The following is a 17,121-nucleotide window of genomic DNA, read 5'->3' on the forward strand; positions in this document are numbered from 1 at the left end:
CATCTGTTTAAAAAGCTCAGATATGAGATTTTCAATAAAGGAAACTGATATAAAAATAAATTTAGGCTCTCTGTTTTAATCTCATACACAAAACATGACATGCTTAATTTGGTATTTAGAAGACCAGCTTAACACAGGAGCACTGACAGTGCAGCAGGGGATTTTTTCAAGGTATGTACATGACGTCTGCCAGCCTATCTCTGATTAGAATCAAGATCAACAGAAGTAAATTCTGATTAACTCTAATGCCAGCCTGCTGTCAGAACACTCTGCAGTTGAAACCATCTTTTCCCAGTAAACATCTCCTGCTGAATTTCTTCACTGGTGTCAGAGTGTCACATTGCTGTGCCATCACGGTGTTAGGACTGCTATGCAAAGGCTAACAGGAAAAGGAATAACACAGCACACTGCACATCCCTTACAGGGCTTAGATTTCATTCTGATTCTAGTGGAAAATGTTGTTCTCCCTTTCTCCTTTAACATGATTTAAAGTGAGTGAAAATCCTAATTTGGAAGGGACAGAGAGAGACAAGACACTTTTACTTGTAATTTGTTTTAAAAATCTACGTCTACCTATTTAAATGATGTGATACCTGACTGATAGCCAGCAGAGACACAGAGTCTTCATCATTGAGAAAAGGTGATCGTTTGCTACCTTCATCATCCCTTCCCTCCTCTCCTCCTCACGCTCTGTACCAGAGCTGTGGGCTTCTATAGCAAATCTTATTTCAGGTGCTAACATTAATGGCAATACCTTCAAAATCTGGCAGGAAGTGGTTTAGAATAGCTCCATCAGCAGACCTGCCAAATCATACACACTGGGAATGAGACTTGAGAGGCTGATTTTCTCTTACTTCCAGGTGTGAACCTCAGTGTAGGGCAGCCTGGCTCATGCTCTGTGCTGGTCTGGCAGGTGTAGGTTACCTGGATCCCTCAGCTGCTTGCTCCAGGGCAGGAGTGAGGGAGGGTAGGAAAGCTACAGCCATGCTGGGCTCCCTGACAAAGGAGAGGAGATGCTTTTCCTGCTGGATTTTGGCACTGAGGACTGGCAAGGTGATTGCTGATGTGCTGGTCATGGCCACTGCTCCTTTTGCCCCACTCAGGATTTCATGGGATGCTTCAGGCTGTGGCTGCATGGTCACAGCTGACTAAGCTGCCCCAGGTCAGCTGAGCCTCACTAGCATGGTGGGGGCTTGCTCTTAGCCCATCCACCAGATGAAGTGAAGCACAGTCACATAAATTTATTTCATCAAGGGTTTTAGATAACATGCTTTATCTCGGGCTGTAGGCTAAAGGCACTCACAGGGACAGTCACAGTGCTCAGTATGTTTAAGGTAATTACTTATGTGTCAGTAACTTGTCTTTGGGGAGACAAGGGAATGGAAATGGAAAGCTGTCTCCAAAGCTGTGCTTTGTAGAAAGAGCGTAATGCTTTGCCTTTTCACAAACTTCTCTCTTTTCTTCCCTATTCCTCCCACCAATCTTTACCTTTTTCCATTCTATTATCCAACTCTTTCCCCTCTCACTTCCCACAGTTTTTGTCTCACTTTGCATACCTCTTCTCTAGAGAACATTTTTTTCCATTTATTCTCATTTATGTGATAGTTGTTTTCTTCTATCACATATATTATTTTGTGTGGTTTTCTTTGCAGCCTTACTGCTGCTACAGAAAGCAGAAGCTGATGAAAAGGCAGCAAAACCTTTCCTGCAAACAGCTCCATAATCTGCTAAATGCTACTGAGCTACAGACAGCAAACTGGAGAGGAGTCTCACTCCAGGAGGAAACTCTGAAAGCTGGATTTAGGCCTTCTAGCTTACAAGTTTTTGGGGTTTTTTTATTATATGTAGAGACTGGTGGAGAGAAACATTGATATTATTCTCCTCTGGCTTGTGAGGAGAAAGTTCACAAGAACCTTTGAAATATCTTTGTGTTCAGACACCCCTAGAGGTAGAAATAATACCTAAACCCCTAAAAATCAGCACCTTTATGTACAATACACACCCAAACCCATTAGAGGAAGAAAACAAACTTTTCTTTCTGCCAAGGAAGGGCAGAATTATTGCTATCTGTGATACATGATTCTCACCCCTACATGTGTGTTTCATAGTGTAGTTTTAATAAGACAGCTTTAACATTTACCACCTTTTCTCTACTGAATGTCTGTCTAATTTAGTGCAAACTATGAATCTGAATGACAGTGTCAGGCCCTGCAAATAAAGTGTTTGAACTGCTGCCCTTCTAGGGCACAGGCTGGAATATGTATTCTTGCTCGTACACAGCCAGCTGATGTGTACAGGAACACACCATCCTCATTTTGCAAATGAAGCCTGAGGCAGACAAGTGAAGAGATTTGTCTAATTTCACACAAGAGGTCTGTAGTAGTGCAGGGAGTTGAATCTGCATTATCTACATCCTTAATCACTGGATCATGATTCATTAGTTTAAATAACCTATGCTGCTATAAGGAAGTGGAGTAAGAATTTATTTTGGCCTTCTAGTTCAGGGGAGCACTAAGAAATTGTGTTAAAAGTTATTTACTTTGCAATTGATCATTGACTGCATGTAATTCTCAGGGTGTGACCCTGGGATTAGTTGTGCAGAAAATTTGAGCAAATATAGGTGCAAGAAAAGTTTGGGGAGTTTGATTTCAGTCTTTCAGACTGGAAAATCTGAATACTATCATGCCATAATTCTTAGGGGAATTATGTTGAAGCATAAATGTGAAGCAGGAAATCTAGGTATTAAAACACTTACACAATCTAGAACTAAATATAGAAACCCTCAAGATAGCTGCAAGAGTTTCTGTCTCATGATCTTAAACTATCTGAACTCCTGATTTTCCTACTTCCCACACACTGTTTGTCATCATTTCTTGTGCTATGCTATCAAAGGTAAGCTGTAAGTAGAAGTGAAAAAGAAGTTTCACGTCATTTAACCTAATTAATTTGGTTCTTCTGCAAAAATTATTCAGCCAGATTTTTTCAAATGGATTGGAGTGTAAGCACTTCCAGTAAGAATTATGTTATGCTCAAGTTTCCAATTTGCTTTCCTTATGTATTAAGGAAGGTGAACTTCTGCAATCAATTAAACGTCTACAGAAAAATGGTCCAGAAATTTCATTACCAGAGGTGAATTCCTTTCAAAATAAAAGTGAATACTCAGATACAAATCACTGCCCATTTTTTTCTGAAAAGGCTTGGTCTTTGTCTTCCAATGATCTGTCCATATATCTGAGAGTACTTAAATAGCAGAATTACAGGTGTGTCCACTCTGTGTTCATTGTTTCATTTCCAGTCTTATTTTTCAGGGCCTACTCTTGTTCATTTCACCCACAAGTATTTTTTCCAAGCTGGATGAACACACAGTTTTCACATTAAAATTTCAGTTTCTAAAAACAAGTTTGGAATTATGCAAGACATGCCCTGCTTTTGGAGAATGTCACAGCAGAAGGGCTTCTTTTAAAGGGCTTTGAAACACATTCATTATAATAATGCTGCAGCCCTGGAAACCTTGGTACCTTTCTGGCACTGAAAATCCTCACTCTTCCATTTGTGCCATTGCTGAGCACTGATATCATGTGACTTTCCCTTCACTTCTGTGTGAGGGAGATGTAAACAGAACTAATTTCTTCTGATTTATGAAAAGCTTATTTCACAAATAGGCTTTAGGGAGCACTTTAAATGATACAAAAGTGACTTACCAAAGAGAATACAAACTTAATCTAAACTCACAAAAGAAGCAAGAAAACATAACCAGGTTCTGAGCCATCTCAGAAGTTCCAGAAAATTGATGTCCCCAAAAGAAGAGCCATTTGAGTCAGCTAGAGGAGAGGACAAGGAGTATCAGGCATTGTGGTGTGCACTGCCAGCCACCACTTAACTATTCCTGTAACTTAAGGTCAGTGAGGATCCTTGAGTCATCTTCAGCCATGGCTTCCTTACCAAAGCCTCAAAATCCTTACCTAATTAGCACGCTAATTTTAATTTCATTAGGGATTCTGAGGAAATCTGAAGCAAAGTTTCTTTGTTTTCCTGCATGAAGATGAGCACACTCAGAGTGCACTGAGCTACTGCAAGCACAGTGAAGATTAAACATTTTGGCTACAGATGGGAAGCTTGTCACCAACTCAACAAGCACAAGATCTAGAAAATATTTATGTTTCAAAAGTGAATCTACACAGAAGTAAAGCTGCATTACTTTGTGTGAGGAGATAAACTGCACTGTAAAAATTGTAAAAGTTGCCTGATGGTTTCATTGGTCAAGGTATCCCTGCTAGCACCAGGAGCTAATACATTAGCACAACACAGCATGAAAACACAGCCTGGAGTAGCTGATTCATTGAGCAGGAGCACTGATCAAGCAGAGTAATGTGTATTTTTCTTTTTTTTTTTTTTCCTTTGCTTTGTATGGTGCATGGGAAGAAATGATAGCCTTAAAAACATTTTTTTAAAATAAAAAACAACAAGAAGAATGTCCTTTATACTGGACTGATAGCAGATCCACATAAGGATGAAATTGTCACAGACAAGGTAAATGAAGCAGCAGACAGGCAATGCAATCTATTTCCTTCAGTATGCAAAAGTGCATCATTTTGGCAATTCTAAAGTGGGCTAGCCGGAAGTCATCCTTTCACTAGACAGCTTGTTACCAACAACTTCACTTAGCTTAATTATATTTTGACTCTTAATCATGTTTCATGAAGCAGGTAGCACTTTTTCTATTGAGAAGTCGTATGCCATTTACAAAGAGTAAGTCTAGGAAATGCACAGTTTTCCCTGCTATTTCAATGATCACATTGCCTTTCATACTACATTCATGACAGTAATCCAAAATCTTTCATTTCTCTCTCCAGCTGTAGCTCTGCAGGACCTAGCAGCTATGTCAGAAGCAAACCCATGAAATCTGCTGAGGTGAATAACAATGTTCTTCTGCAGTTATCTGCAACAATATTAAAAATATTGTGGTACTTTAAAATATCTTTTAGTGCAAATAAATTCACTTCATTATCATTCTGCCTCATATATACTAGCAAGTACTAGCAATCCAACTTCACTAAACAACCCAGAAGTTTGTGGCACAAAAATTTTGAGAAGCTTTTTGGTAGAGTTAGGTATACATGCCGATTAATGGAAAGTATGATATCATTCCCTATAGAGCTATGAAAATTCTAGTCAGGTATTAAAAATAAAAAATAGGGCAAGAGTTACCATAGTGAAGAACAACAGCATCAGATTTTTCACGTTTTTTAAAACCTGTTTTAAGACTGCATGGTCAAAGTCATCACAGATGAGGACACCAAATTTTTCACATTACTATGCAAGAAATAGCAAAAATCACTGTGGGAAGTGGAATGGTGCTGACAGATATTTGCAATCAGCACAGTGCAATGGTGCATCTTTAGAGAGGCTGGACACCCTCCCAGTTTCCTGTCTTCCCAGAACAAAGCTTGTGAGAAGCCTTGCACTTTAAGAGGTAATTTTCTCTCACTTTTTGTATTTAACTGAAGCAGGCCCTGTAATGTTTACCAACTTGTTGCTCTAACTGTTTCTTGAATAAAGGTTCTTGTGACAGTGGAAAAAGTAAAACTCTACATACTCCAAAGCATGAAGAGTGGTCTTTAGTTCACTAGTATTTGTGTCTTTTTTTTTCTGAATCCATATTTTTCTTCATCTTTCCAGGAAAAGTAAACACTGAAACTTTAGTTGTGGCTCTTGTCTTTTCATCAGTTTAAAAAACAAAGCCATTCAAATGTCACCAGCACTTTACTACAATAGATTTGCATAAATCACAATCCCTACCCACTCACAAATCTTAAAATTCAAAATAAGTTTTCACAAGGTTCTGGAACAGGGTTTGAACAGGGGAAAGATGAGTGCCTTTGTAGCACTGTTTCTTTTTGTCTATCTCATGTCTTCAGTCTGGGGGTGTTTCTAGCTGTCTCTTTACCTTGCAAGAGAGGTGCTGAATGCAGAAGGAGAAGGGCTGAGCTGGTGGAACAGTGGGGAGAGCACCGAAATTAGCCAGAATGTTATAAAAAGCAACAGGAAACCTGTTGAGGGCCTTGTAAATGAAGACATGACAGGATGAAAGAGAAGCAGCTGGGGACAGTTTCATATCTTAGGAAACAAATCCTGTTTTTGTGTCTTAGCCACAGCTTGTCACCTGAACATGCATATCATGGTCTTGATTGGTTTTGTTTACTGCCTCTTTCCAGCTGCCCTTTATCTCCTCTCTGGGCAAAGACTTTGGGCCTCAGCTTGGCTACAGCTGAGCAGGACTCTCTAACACCCATAGAAAATAGATTTATACTTGGTGAGGATCTGGCTTCCTACCTTGTCACTGAAATAGGAACAAGAGCCATAGCTTTTAAAAGGACCACTTATTAGTGACAGTAAAGCAGCCAGAGTGACCAGAGCAGCTGAAAATTGGTGTCTCAGAAAAGCAATTTGGGGCTTTCCAGGCATTCTTTTTAGTGCTATATTTGTGCCAAATGAGGATTCAAAATGCAATTGAGAAAGCTCTTCTAAGGCATGTTCAGGTGTCTCTCAACAGAAAGACATTAGCTGAAGAAAGGAAAAACTGCAGAAAACAGTCAAATTGCTTAAGAAAATTGAGCAGTCAGAAAGTCCATTAAAGCCCACAGCATTCTGGTGTGCAGCAGAAACTGCCAGCTGAAATGGAGCAGAAATCTTCCCACAGCAATTCTCTGGGCAGTGCAAATACAACTTTGAGCTTTGGAGCACATTTTACTGGAGAAGAGCACTCTGCCCTGTCTGTTCATTACCAGCTGTCCATACCCTTCCTCCCCTCTCCAACCAGTCTAGGGAGCAGAGATCAGTCCCTGGTATCACAGACACCCCACACCTGCATAAACCTCCAGGCAATATGCAGCATGTTTTTGAGAACCAAAATGATCAGAGGAAGTGCAGAGGGCAGGGTAAGAGCAACCACAGCAAGGAAGCAAGGCTGTGATGGGGCATCCAGCAGCCAGAACACATGCACAACGTGTCAGGAAAAGTTGGAGTAAGGAAATGTACAAAACCAGCGTTGACAATTAGAGTGTTTCTTCATCAAAAAAATGAGTGTCAAAGTAGCCATGTCTCCTAAGGGTGAAAGGGAGATGCTGGGAAATGGCTTGTCTGACTAGGAAGCAAGCCAGACCAGGAGGAAAGGAAAAAGCCATGAGGTCACTGAAATGGCAGAAAACCTTGGCCAGTAACAGCAGGGCAAACATAATCCTGATCAGATCACAACACTTTCCTGAGAGGAACATGGAGAAAATGAACACAGGAATTGGCATAAAGTCTTTTGCAGTTTCCCCAAACTTATTGTTCAATTCCACCACAATGCAACGCATTCATATCAGGGAGAAGTCAATCAAAGATTTCTAATCTCCTCTAAACCTGAAAATAGGAGAGAAAATGTATCTTCCTCTGCAGTACCTTTACACTTTTTTTTCTTTCTCCTCATCAAAATGCCAGGTCTTTTTAGTCTTGGGGAATGTCCCTCATACTTCATTCTCACTGAATGCCACACACAGGTTGCACCAAAAAAACATTCTTATGGTATCAATGACTAAATCCTTCTTCTGTAAAACTTAACCATGCTGCTAAGAGGTGTGAAGAAGAGAAACCCACTTCCAGTAACTCTCTGCTGATTTGCCTCCAACAGAGGATGTTGTCTCCTCTCCTTTTCCTGTAAAGGAGGCCTGTGTGATTCTACAAATGCATCTTCCATATTTCACAGATATTGGGAAAGTGGATGGGTCAGCCAGTGATGTAGAAAAGGACTCATCTGCTTTTCTTCTCTGTGTCTCAGACTGTCCAGGATAGTCTGGGAACCCTTTTGTGAAGAGGACCTCAGCTGTGACCTCACTGTGCTCCACTGTGCCTTTCAGGTCCATTCAAGCCTAGCAAGCTCCTGTAGTTTACAGCCTTCTGACTGTAGATTTTTCCTGCCTCATGAGGTTGCAAAAGTCTTATGCAATTGCACAGATTGAGAAAAAGCAACAGAAAGCTGAAAGAGCTTCTATAAAAGTCATATGGACATGGCACTTCTAAGTATACTACTTTCTTGGGGTACTGAGTATCTTAGCATACAAATGACAGAAGGGCAGCTTTTAGTAAACACACACAAAAAAAAGAAAAAACTAGTCTGAGACAGACAGCTTAACTGTTTTCTGCAGGGCTAAGCCTGAGGAATAAAAAGAAGTATAAAAATCCAATAACCTTTCCCATTAGGGTCAAGTGGTTGTTAAAGTGGTGTCTGGACCATCTTTTCTTCCATCCTCTGCCTGCTTTTAAGATGATTCATAACATCACAAACATCAGCCCAGATATCCCCAATATACTTTGTGATAATAGAAAAATATGCAGCATAGTAGTTACTTTATCCAAACATGCAAGAATATTTTTCTTTTTTTTTCCCTCAAGTACACTGTATTTTTTAAATGTACTCTTCCACTTTCTTAGGAAGAAGTATTTATAAATTACATGTCACTGGAAAGAATACCAGTAACAATAATTTCACATGGCAAGCTTGACACACCAAAAAAAGCAATGCTTTATGTTGCCTCTAGCAAAATTTTGGCCAACCACTAATTATATTTTAAAAAAGCTGAATGATAACATATATAGATATATATATACACACACACATATATATATGTATATATAAATATATATATATATATATACACACATATATATATGTATGAGACCAGTGGTTAAGTTAACTCTGCACAAAGAATCTAATGGGTGCACCATGGCAGGATGGGTGAAATGTGGATGGTCTGCAATATCCCTGTGCCAGAGGCTGTCCAGCTAATGCAGGTGGTTACTGAGGGCTTAAATGGGGGAGGCTGGAGAAGAGTGGCTGGAGGAGCCTGATGGAGCTGAAGATGGATATGGTTTTTGGAGTCTGTTCTCACAGTCCTTACCTAGCTGACCTCTGGCAAAATGAAGCATCATAAGGGAAGCTGTGAAAAGTGCTGGGGCAGAAGAAAGGAAGGAGTCAAGGAATAAAGGTATCAAGGGAAGAAATTGGAGGAAGGGAATTAGGATAACTCATATTTTGTCTCTCTAAACAGCAATCTCCCATGGAGAGATCCAGGTCTTTCCTTGTGATTACAGGAGAGCAGTGCTTAATTCACTATCTGCCATTCAAGCTATAATAAAAGCCAGGTTTGATCAGCTTTGCATGCATTGCTGAGATACGTCTGGATAATATTTGTCTGATCTAGATATTTGTCTGTCCCCCAAGCCAGATCAGCAGCAGTTTGCTGAAGGAATAGCAGAGTCTTGCATCTACCAGTATAGTCTCAATTTGGGACATACCAACAAGCATTTTGATAGCTCATCCCCAGCTATCTCCTGCACAACTTGCTGAAGCAGACACAACAGAGGAGTTACCAAGTCAAGAAAATGAAACCATACCTTCTTTCTCACAGAACAGGGAAGAGTATTATGGAATATATTGCTTTTACTCTAATAAGTAAATCAACATCAGAAAGAACATCTGCACCACCCCCTCTGTCTGATCCTCTCATAGCAAAACCACCAGTGTCCGCTTTTTGATCCTTAAACAGCAAAACTGAAAATCCAGCCTTTGTAATCTTCAGCTGAGCCAGTTGGTAGAATGCAGAGGCAAAGAATGAGATGTCTTGCCATTGGCTGTAACCTAAATCTAAAGGCACTAAGCCCACAGAGATACATTAAAGTCAGAGAGCCCGTCAGGACGGCAGATGGCAAAATAAACAACTCAGGAAAAAAAAGCACTAAACCCCTTGCTGGCACTTAATAGTAACATGGGTAGGACAAATCTCACCAGGGTAGGGAACATTAACAGCCTGTTTGTGACAAAATGAAATAAAATTATTTGGACTGACACTTATGTTCTCATAAATCTGACCAACATCCCTATTACTGTTTTTACCTGGGACTTCAGCCTTTATTTGGGATGCTGACAGCTGCTTGCATAAAGGAGCCAGGCAGATGATGGAGGCCAGCATCCCTGACACAATTCACTCTCTGCAGAGACTCCTGTTTCCTGGCATGCAGGGGGACTCCTCTGACAGACCACAGCCTTTGTTCACAGCTCCCAGCCCATTTCTGCCAACTTTCTGTCCCACAGATCGGTCTGCAGATGCTCTCCCTGGGAGTGTGCAGGGCTGGGGCTGTCCAGGGTTTCTTTGATGCATCTCCCTCAGCTTTTTTTAGGGTAGTTTCCTTCCTTTCTAATTGTCCACCAGTCAGTTTCAGACTCTGTTTTGTAGGAAAATCTACAGCTGGATAAATCCCACATTTCAGGTATGTCAGCTACTGTGTCATTGGAAAGGAGCTGAATTATCTCCTCCATGAATTCAGAAATATGGCTGCTGTACAGACCCCCATCTATTACCTCTCTAATGCTATATGGGCACTCTGAGATCTTGCTGCTCTCAGCAGGATACTCTCTCATCTCTGGCTGTGGTTGCTCAGCCCTACATTTGAACACTCAGCTGGCTCAGGTTTCAGCAGGTGTCTCACCTCCTGTGGTTTGGCTGTACTTTCCTGGGAGCTGGTCTTATTCCACAGTGAGAGACAGCTCTGTCCCTGGAGCACTGTAGAGGGAACAGGCAGAAAGGGAAAAGTGGCTGTTTTTTACTGCTTCCCTAAAGTATTTGATTCTACCAGTCACCTTCCATGTGTTCACCACTATGTGGAGTGCCAGAAGACCTGATGTGCCCAGTGAGGAGAGGGAGAAAATCTTTGTTGTAGTGTCTGTATTTTGTATATATCACCAAAAAGAGTTTCTCTTGGTTTTGCTCTTCTAGTTTTGAATATCCCTTTTTAAAAAAGCCTGCAATTAAACCACAAAAACCTCCTCAAGAGATCTGCCCAGGAAGATAATTTCAGAACAAGGTTAAACTCTGCTTCTTTGTTTCTGTCTCTAGAATCTTCTTGCTGCCACATGGGTAATTGCAAAAATAGGCTCCACCAGCTAAGCTGACCAAGAAGATAGCAACACAGACACCTCTGCAACCTCTGACATTTGCCTAAATAACTCCAGTGTCCTTTACTAGTATTGCAGTGACCTCTAGGAGCCTGCTCCAAGTCCATTGGCTTCATTGTCTCTTACTGACTTAGCCCAGACTTCCAGAAAGTTTTCTAAGCCTGAGAGGATGAGTATAGTACAGATGAAAAAACCAAAAAACATGACTGTGCTGATGAGAAACAGAATAGCCTAGAGCCTTCCATCTCTAAGCTGCTGATGTCTGCATCGTTAAAAATGAACTACCCAGGGCTATATGAAGCCCTGCTGTTAGCCTGAACAATGCATTCACATCCATTTACCTGAAATCTAAATTTGGTTTATAGCATTTCATAACCACATGGAAGATGACAGTATCTCTTTAATGCTGAATCAGAGCAAAAAGTTTCCAATTTTTATGCATATCAGCACAAAAGAAACCACTTCCACTTACCCAGGAGTACTGTAGATCCATATCTGTTAGGGAATATGTAAGATGTGGCTGATGAGAAGAGCAAGTACAGTTTTCCCATTCCTCTATTTTTGAAATTAAAAAGTCACAAGGACAGAGCTGGTTGTCAGGAAATGGCTTCCAGTCACTCCACAAGTGAAATTCTGTTTCAGAATGAATTGAAATAGTTCCTATGTTATTAAGTCTGGAAGTGTATGAGCGGCCCAGAGATGCAGAAATAAAATCTGTCCTGGTCTCAGGCTCTTCTTTTCTTCTTGTGTTATCTTTCCATGTCTTCTTTTCCTGAGGCTTTGTCAGCTTCATGCAAGAAGTTAATGCTTCTTCATCCTCTTCAGAGAGATAAGCATCTTCTAAGGTATCTTTAAAAATGCAAATATTTGTTATAGTATGTTGCAATTCATAGAGAAAGTAGCACACTTTTTTTTTTAAACTTAATAGCTACCTTTCCCACTAAATAATGGAGAAGTCAAGGACTCCATTTAAAGAAATTAACAACAAAAATCTCCCACCAAAAAAACCCAAAACAAACCAAAACAAACAAACAAAAAAACCAAAACAAAACTCATACATGCATACCAAAAAAACCCCCACAAACAAACAAACCCCTAACAAAACCAAAACCAAGTAATTATGATAATTAGGGAGATGGAAAGGATTTTTTACTGGGTCAGGCATCTGAGCCAAAAGTGAGAATTATTCTCCATTTGATATATTCATCTTGTTCCCTCAAAGGTGTGGAAAATTTTATTAGTTCTGCCCATGAAAATTTGCCAAGTGAATGTCATATTGCTGATAGTTTCAGACAGCATGAGTTGAGCTGGAAAAGTTCAGGAAGCTTTCTGGACAATTGCTCTCCCACCCCTTGTATGTATGTGGTGTTACAAAAATCCCTATTTCCTCACGTGTTTCAGCCCAGGCAGTGATTTGGCTGGAGCAGTAGTTCAACAGACAGTTTAAATTCATTTTGCTAATGCTGGATTATAAATAATCATACAAACAAGTGCATTGTACAAGCGATGCACGCCCTGTTAAAATAATGTTGGCAAAACAAGTTCAGAGGAAGAACTGTTGCACAGTCAGACCAGAGATCCATAGGAAACTCCAGAAAATCAGCTGAGGCCAGAATCAGTTCAGAATTCCTGTGTGTTACAGCCCTGGGCACTCAGGTATGATGAGAGACTGACTTGTTTGTCATACATCAGACTTTCCTGCACTCGTAGATGCTGCTGACCCATGGATTAGCACTGGAAATCATCTTCCCATTTGTGAATTTTGCCTTTCTGACCCGAAACGTGATACAAAACTAGAAAACCCAAAGTGTCCCTAGCACGGAGACCCTGCTGTTATACAAGTCTATTTACCTAAAATCCCCACTTGCGAGATCTACTGTTACAAAACTCCAGCTAGAGTGACAGGAAACAGGTTTTCACACCATGAGGAAGTCAGAGCTGGAGTGGTATCACAGTAACATCTCAGTTGGGGGTTGAAAATTGTGGGTGGTGAATGACAGACCAGGACAGGATTGTTTACAGTTATGTTCAATCCAGTGTCATTTGCCAAATGTTGGGAAATGCTGATGTGATGCTGTACTTACTGAGGGGAACCAGAACGTGCTTGACATCCTCCAAGCTTTGTGTACTTGTTTTCTTTGTTCGGACCAATTTCTGCAATCTTTTTAATGTTCCCCTGGACTCAGCTTTATTGTCTGGTTCTGTACCCTGCCAAAAAAAAAAAAAAAAAAAAAAAAACCAAAAAACCCAAAACAAAACAAGAAAGACATTAAAATAATCCTGAAAAATAAAAAACTAAGGGTAACATGATATTTATCTTGAGAATGACAAAGTGTTGGATTCAAAGAACTGATCATTGACACAATGCTTTGAAAGTTAGGCTTTTCCTTGCTTCAGACTAATAGGTAAAAAAAGGGGAAAAGGCAGCTCACAAGAAACATCAAACTTAGGCCAGTGTTCATATTGCTATTTGCATATTAGTTTTCTTGAGTACCTGAGCATTACTGAATACAAGCAGGACCAAGTGAAATAAACATATATTTTGTTTATTTCACTTGGTCCTGCTTGTAGTCAGTACAGGACCAAGTGAAATAATGTACACAGCCCAAAAAATCTGAAACCGCTTTATTCTTTCAGGCACTGTTATGATAAAATAATCTTAGTTATGTAAATTATTATTATTATTATTACTGCTATTATTACTATTATTATTACTATTATTGTTATTGTTGTTGCTGTTTTTATTATGTGTCTAGATACACCTTTCAGGGCTACCTTCATGGGTGATATAAATCTCACTGATGCTGATGGAGCCTATGCTGACTTCTTTCCTTGAGGACAGGACCCTAGGAGTCCTCCTTCTTTAATCACAATAATGCAAAAGCTCCCACAGTGGATAGCACTTGGCTTTAGACTCCCTCCTTCTCAGCAGCAAGCTATATTTCATGAGATCTGCAGTGTTCTGGAAACTGGGAATCCACCACAGGAGCAGAGCAGGAAGCCAGAGAGTTGAGACCATTTCATGTCTCCAGTGTCCCTGGTAAGTCGTGGCTTCATTAGTGTCTTAACTTTGCGGGGAATTTCACAGCTATACCTGAAAGCTGCACTTTGGTCTCAAAGTGCCGCAGCCTGAACTTATTACAGATGAAATTAAAACAAAAGACATTTTCCAGAAGTTCAGCTGATGACCTCCAGCTTCTGGTTGGTCCACCAGAGAGGATGTGAGCCCAGGTAGACCCCCTATAGGACACAGTGCGGACATCATTTCGTCAGCACCAACTGTTCTGCTGTCCTTTTCCTGTCCTTCACCTGTGTGTAGATTTCTATCCTCTTCCAAATTCAAGATAGCAGGAATGCATTTTTACCTCAGCTAACAAGAGAAACTGAGATTTTCAATTTTCAGTCTCTCATTGTGAGATGTCTTTGCAAAATAAATCACAGTGGTTTAAAATGCTAATATTGCTCTCATATTAGATCTCTTGTAGCAATAATAATTTGTTCACTTGTAAGTAACGACACAAAAGCAACATGATGACTTTGATTTATGATCTGGGATTTCCATCATGGAGACATCAAGATAAATGGAAGATAATCTATTCAGATAATTTCATTAATGGCAAACTCTAATCCTCTTTTCCTTAAAAGCACTCATTTCATGGAGTCCATTGTTAGGGAAAAGTCATAAGTGCTTAAATAATAAATGCAGTAACTCTCTTTCATGGGAAAAAAAGCTTGTGCAGTATCAGCTGGTGGTGAGACAGCCTTTAAATTTACAGTATTTTATTTTGACTTACCTAGGCATTAAAATATGGATTTTTATCTGCCTATCCAAACATTCTTTGGTGTAGAAACCAGACAATCAGGTGAACTGTGCTTTGCCCCGATCTATAGCAAAGCTATCTATAAGGAAAGAATTCCTGCATGAACAAGAACCAAGAATATTATTGATATCCCTACTTAATGGGCTTTAGTGATGAAAAAATCATGTGACCTCACAAATCAAAATGAATCGTATAAAAAATAAATCACACGCTGCCCTTTAGTTGCAAATAATTTGCATGAAGTGTGCAAAAATACTTAAGCACAAAAAATATACATTTTAAAAATGCATTCTGAAATGCATTACAGAAGAAAGACCTAAATTATGTCTGATAAACTGTTTCCAGTTTCTACAAAGGTATTTTAAATACCTTAGAAATCTTTGCACAGTGAGATGTTATGAGGATTAACCTGGTGACAGCACCACAGCAATTTGGAAGCTAAGTGTAAAACACTGCTGGTCAGATTCCTGCAATCTCAGTCCTGTTGAGCACTCTCTTTCCTGGGTGTAACTGCATTAATTTCAATAAAACTACTTGCACAGCATGTCACTTCTCAGTATAAAGAATTTAGTCATGGCACAGTCTAATCTCTGTGATTTTTCTTCAACTGCTTTGCCTTCCCCAAAGAAGTGCAATGATTTAATCATGACAACCAATGCACTTAAATTCAGAGTACAGAGTAATAGTGAGAAGATAAATATTAGTGTGTGTTTACTGTGTCCACAGTGCTAATTGTTATGGTACCTTAAAAATGTTTGGGAAGCTTCAGTAATAACATGGCTGAACATAATTAATATGAAAATAGTGTGTGATGAAAGACAACTTCTTGCTCTGTTTAAGAGTTCTGTAAGACACACCAAATTTGGATAAATTTTCTTTTAAAAAATGTTGATAAAGCCATGGCCAGCCAGTGTATAAAGAAGTATTGTGCAGACTTTCCTGTGATCCTGCCCATATATATCTGACCTTTAGATATTCCCATGATGTTGGTCTGGTACTCCAACTGGCTTAAAATGAGTGCAAAGTAAACTAAGCAGCCTAAGATAACAGGCAGATTCTGTCTTGGGAATCACAGCAATAATACAATATTCTCTAAATGATAAAGAAATAGAATGATTAATAGCAGAGCAATAATAAGGTATTCTACAGAAGACAAAGAGATATCAAGATAAATAACAAGGATATGGATAAAGATCTTTCAGCTTTTGGAGAAGGAAAATATAGCACAGGAAAAACCAGCCTGTTCTTCCCAGCTGCAAGTGAAAGAAATTTACAATTTTCATGGCTGCTCACCATTTCACTGTTACCAGGTACACCTGGATTGTGAACTCGCGGTGGAATCCATTGCTCATAGTTTATCACCTAGATAGTAAGAAAAGTAATATAAAAAAAAATTACAACTTACATAAGATGAATAAGCATTATTAGCATCATGTAATTAAATATAGCGAAGAGCTCAGCAGTTTTTCAGGCCAGTACTGTGTGGATATGAAAGTAAAAGACTGACACACACCAGCTGCCACACATTGAAATTGTTTTGGTATTGTACTGTCTTGATTTCCTCAGTTATCTGGGACTCAGTAACATCTTGGAGACATCACAGTGAAAGCAGTACCATGGCAGAGCTGTGCATTATAGTGTGGGATCTTTGGATCTCATCCTAGATCTTGGCTTTCCTTGCTCAGTGAACAGGAAAGCCAGAGAAGACTTCCCTCAGCAGCAGCCCTCCAGCTGAGGAGCATCACTAATGCAGTTCTAAAAAGGGTCTTGCTTAGTTCACCTAATTTTTCCTGGGATGTTGGGCACCAAGGGTGTGAGTTTGAACGGGATTAGCAGTGTGGAGAAAATGGGACGATCCTTAGAACAAAGACAAGACTATTTACACTTTGATCATCTGCCCATAAGCCAATTGTTGGTCAGAGTGTCCTCAGGAGAGGAACTGCAGGGGAATACACCTTCCTTGGGGCACTGCTGCAGTCCCTAGGGGCCAAGCCTGGCAGTGCCTCCAGCTCAGCAGGAAAGTGATGAACACTGGCCTTTTTTCCTTCATGAATATGAATGACACGGTGAAGGCTGAATGCAACCTATGAATTTACGTGAGAAATGAGGCATGAAACATTTTTGAAAATGTATTAGCCCAAAGACTGCGTTACTTGGTATTTTATGTCCTTCCCAATATGCTACAGAGGCTTCCAGCCATCAAGGGAGCCCTGCTAGACACAAGTAAATAAGAACAAAGGTACAAAAAATAAATGCAGAAAATAAAGGCACTTTTTATGGAAAGGTACAATTATTGCAGCAGTGCTC

The 17,121-nt window shown here is 39.9% G+C and overlaps 1 protein-coding gene across 1 annotated transcript in view; it reads right to left on the reverse strand.

Moving 5' to 3' along the window:
* The window catches only part of SAMSN1 (SAM domain, SH3 domain and nuclear localization signals 1), a 55,694-nt gene extending 39,526 nt beyond the window's left edge, over window positions 1-16,168 (reverse strand). Inside the window, exons 1-3 of the mRNA XM_066568461.1 lie at window positions 16,108-16,168; window positions 13,078-13,201; window positions 11,466-11,812 (exon numbers count right to left, since the gene is read on the reverse strand). Of these exons, the coding sequence (XP_066424558.1) occupies window positions 11,466-11,812; window positions 13,078-13,201; window positions 16,108-16,110 (474 nt within the window). The 5' untranslated portion in view covers window positions 16,111-16,168. The remainder of the gene's footprint in view (window positions 1-11,465; window positions 11,813-13,077; window positions 13,202-16,107) is intronic.
* Window positions 16,169-17,121: the final 953 nt, after the last annotated feature.

This window comes from Molothrus aeneus, chromosome 2, assembly GCF_037042795.1.
Source record: "Molothrus aeneus isolate 106 chromosome 2, BPBGC_Maene_1.0, whole genome shotgun sequence".
NCBI lineage: Eukaryota > Metazoa > Chordata > Aves > Passeriformes > Icteridae > Molothrus > Molothrus aeneus.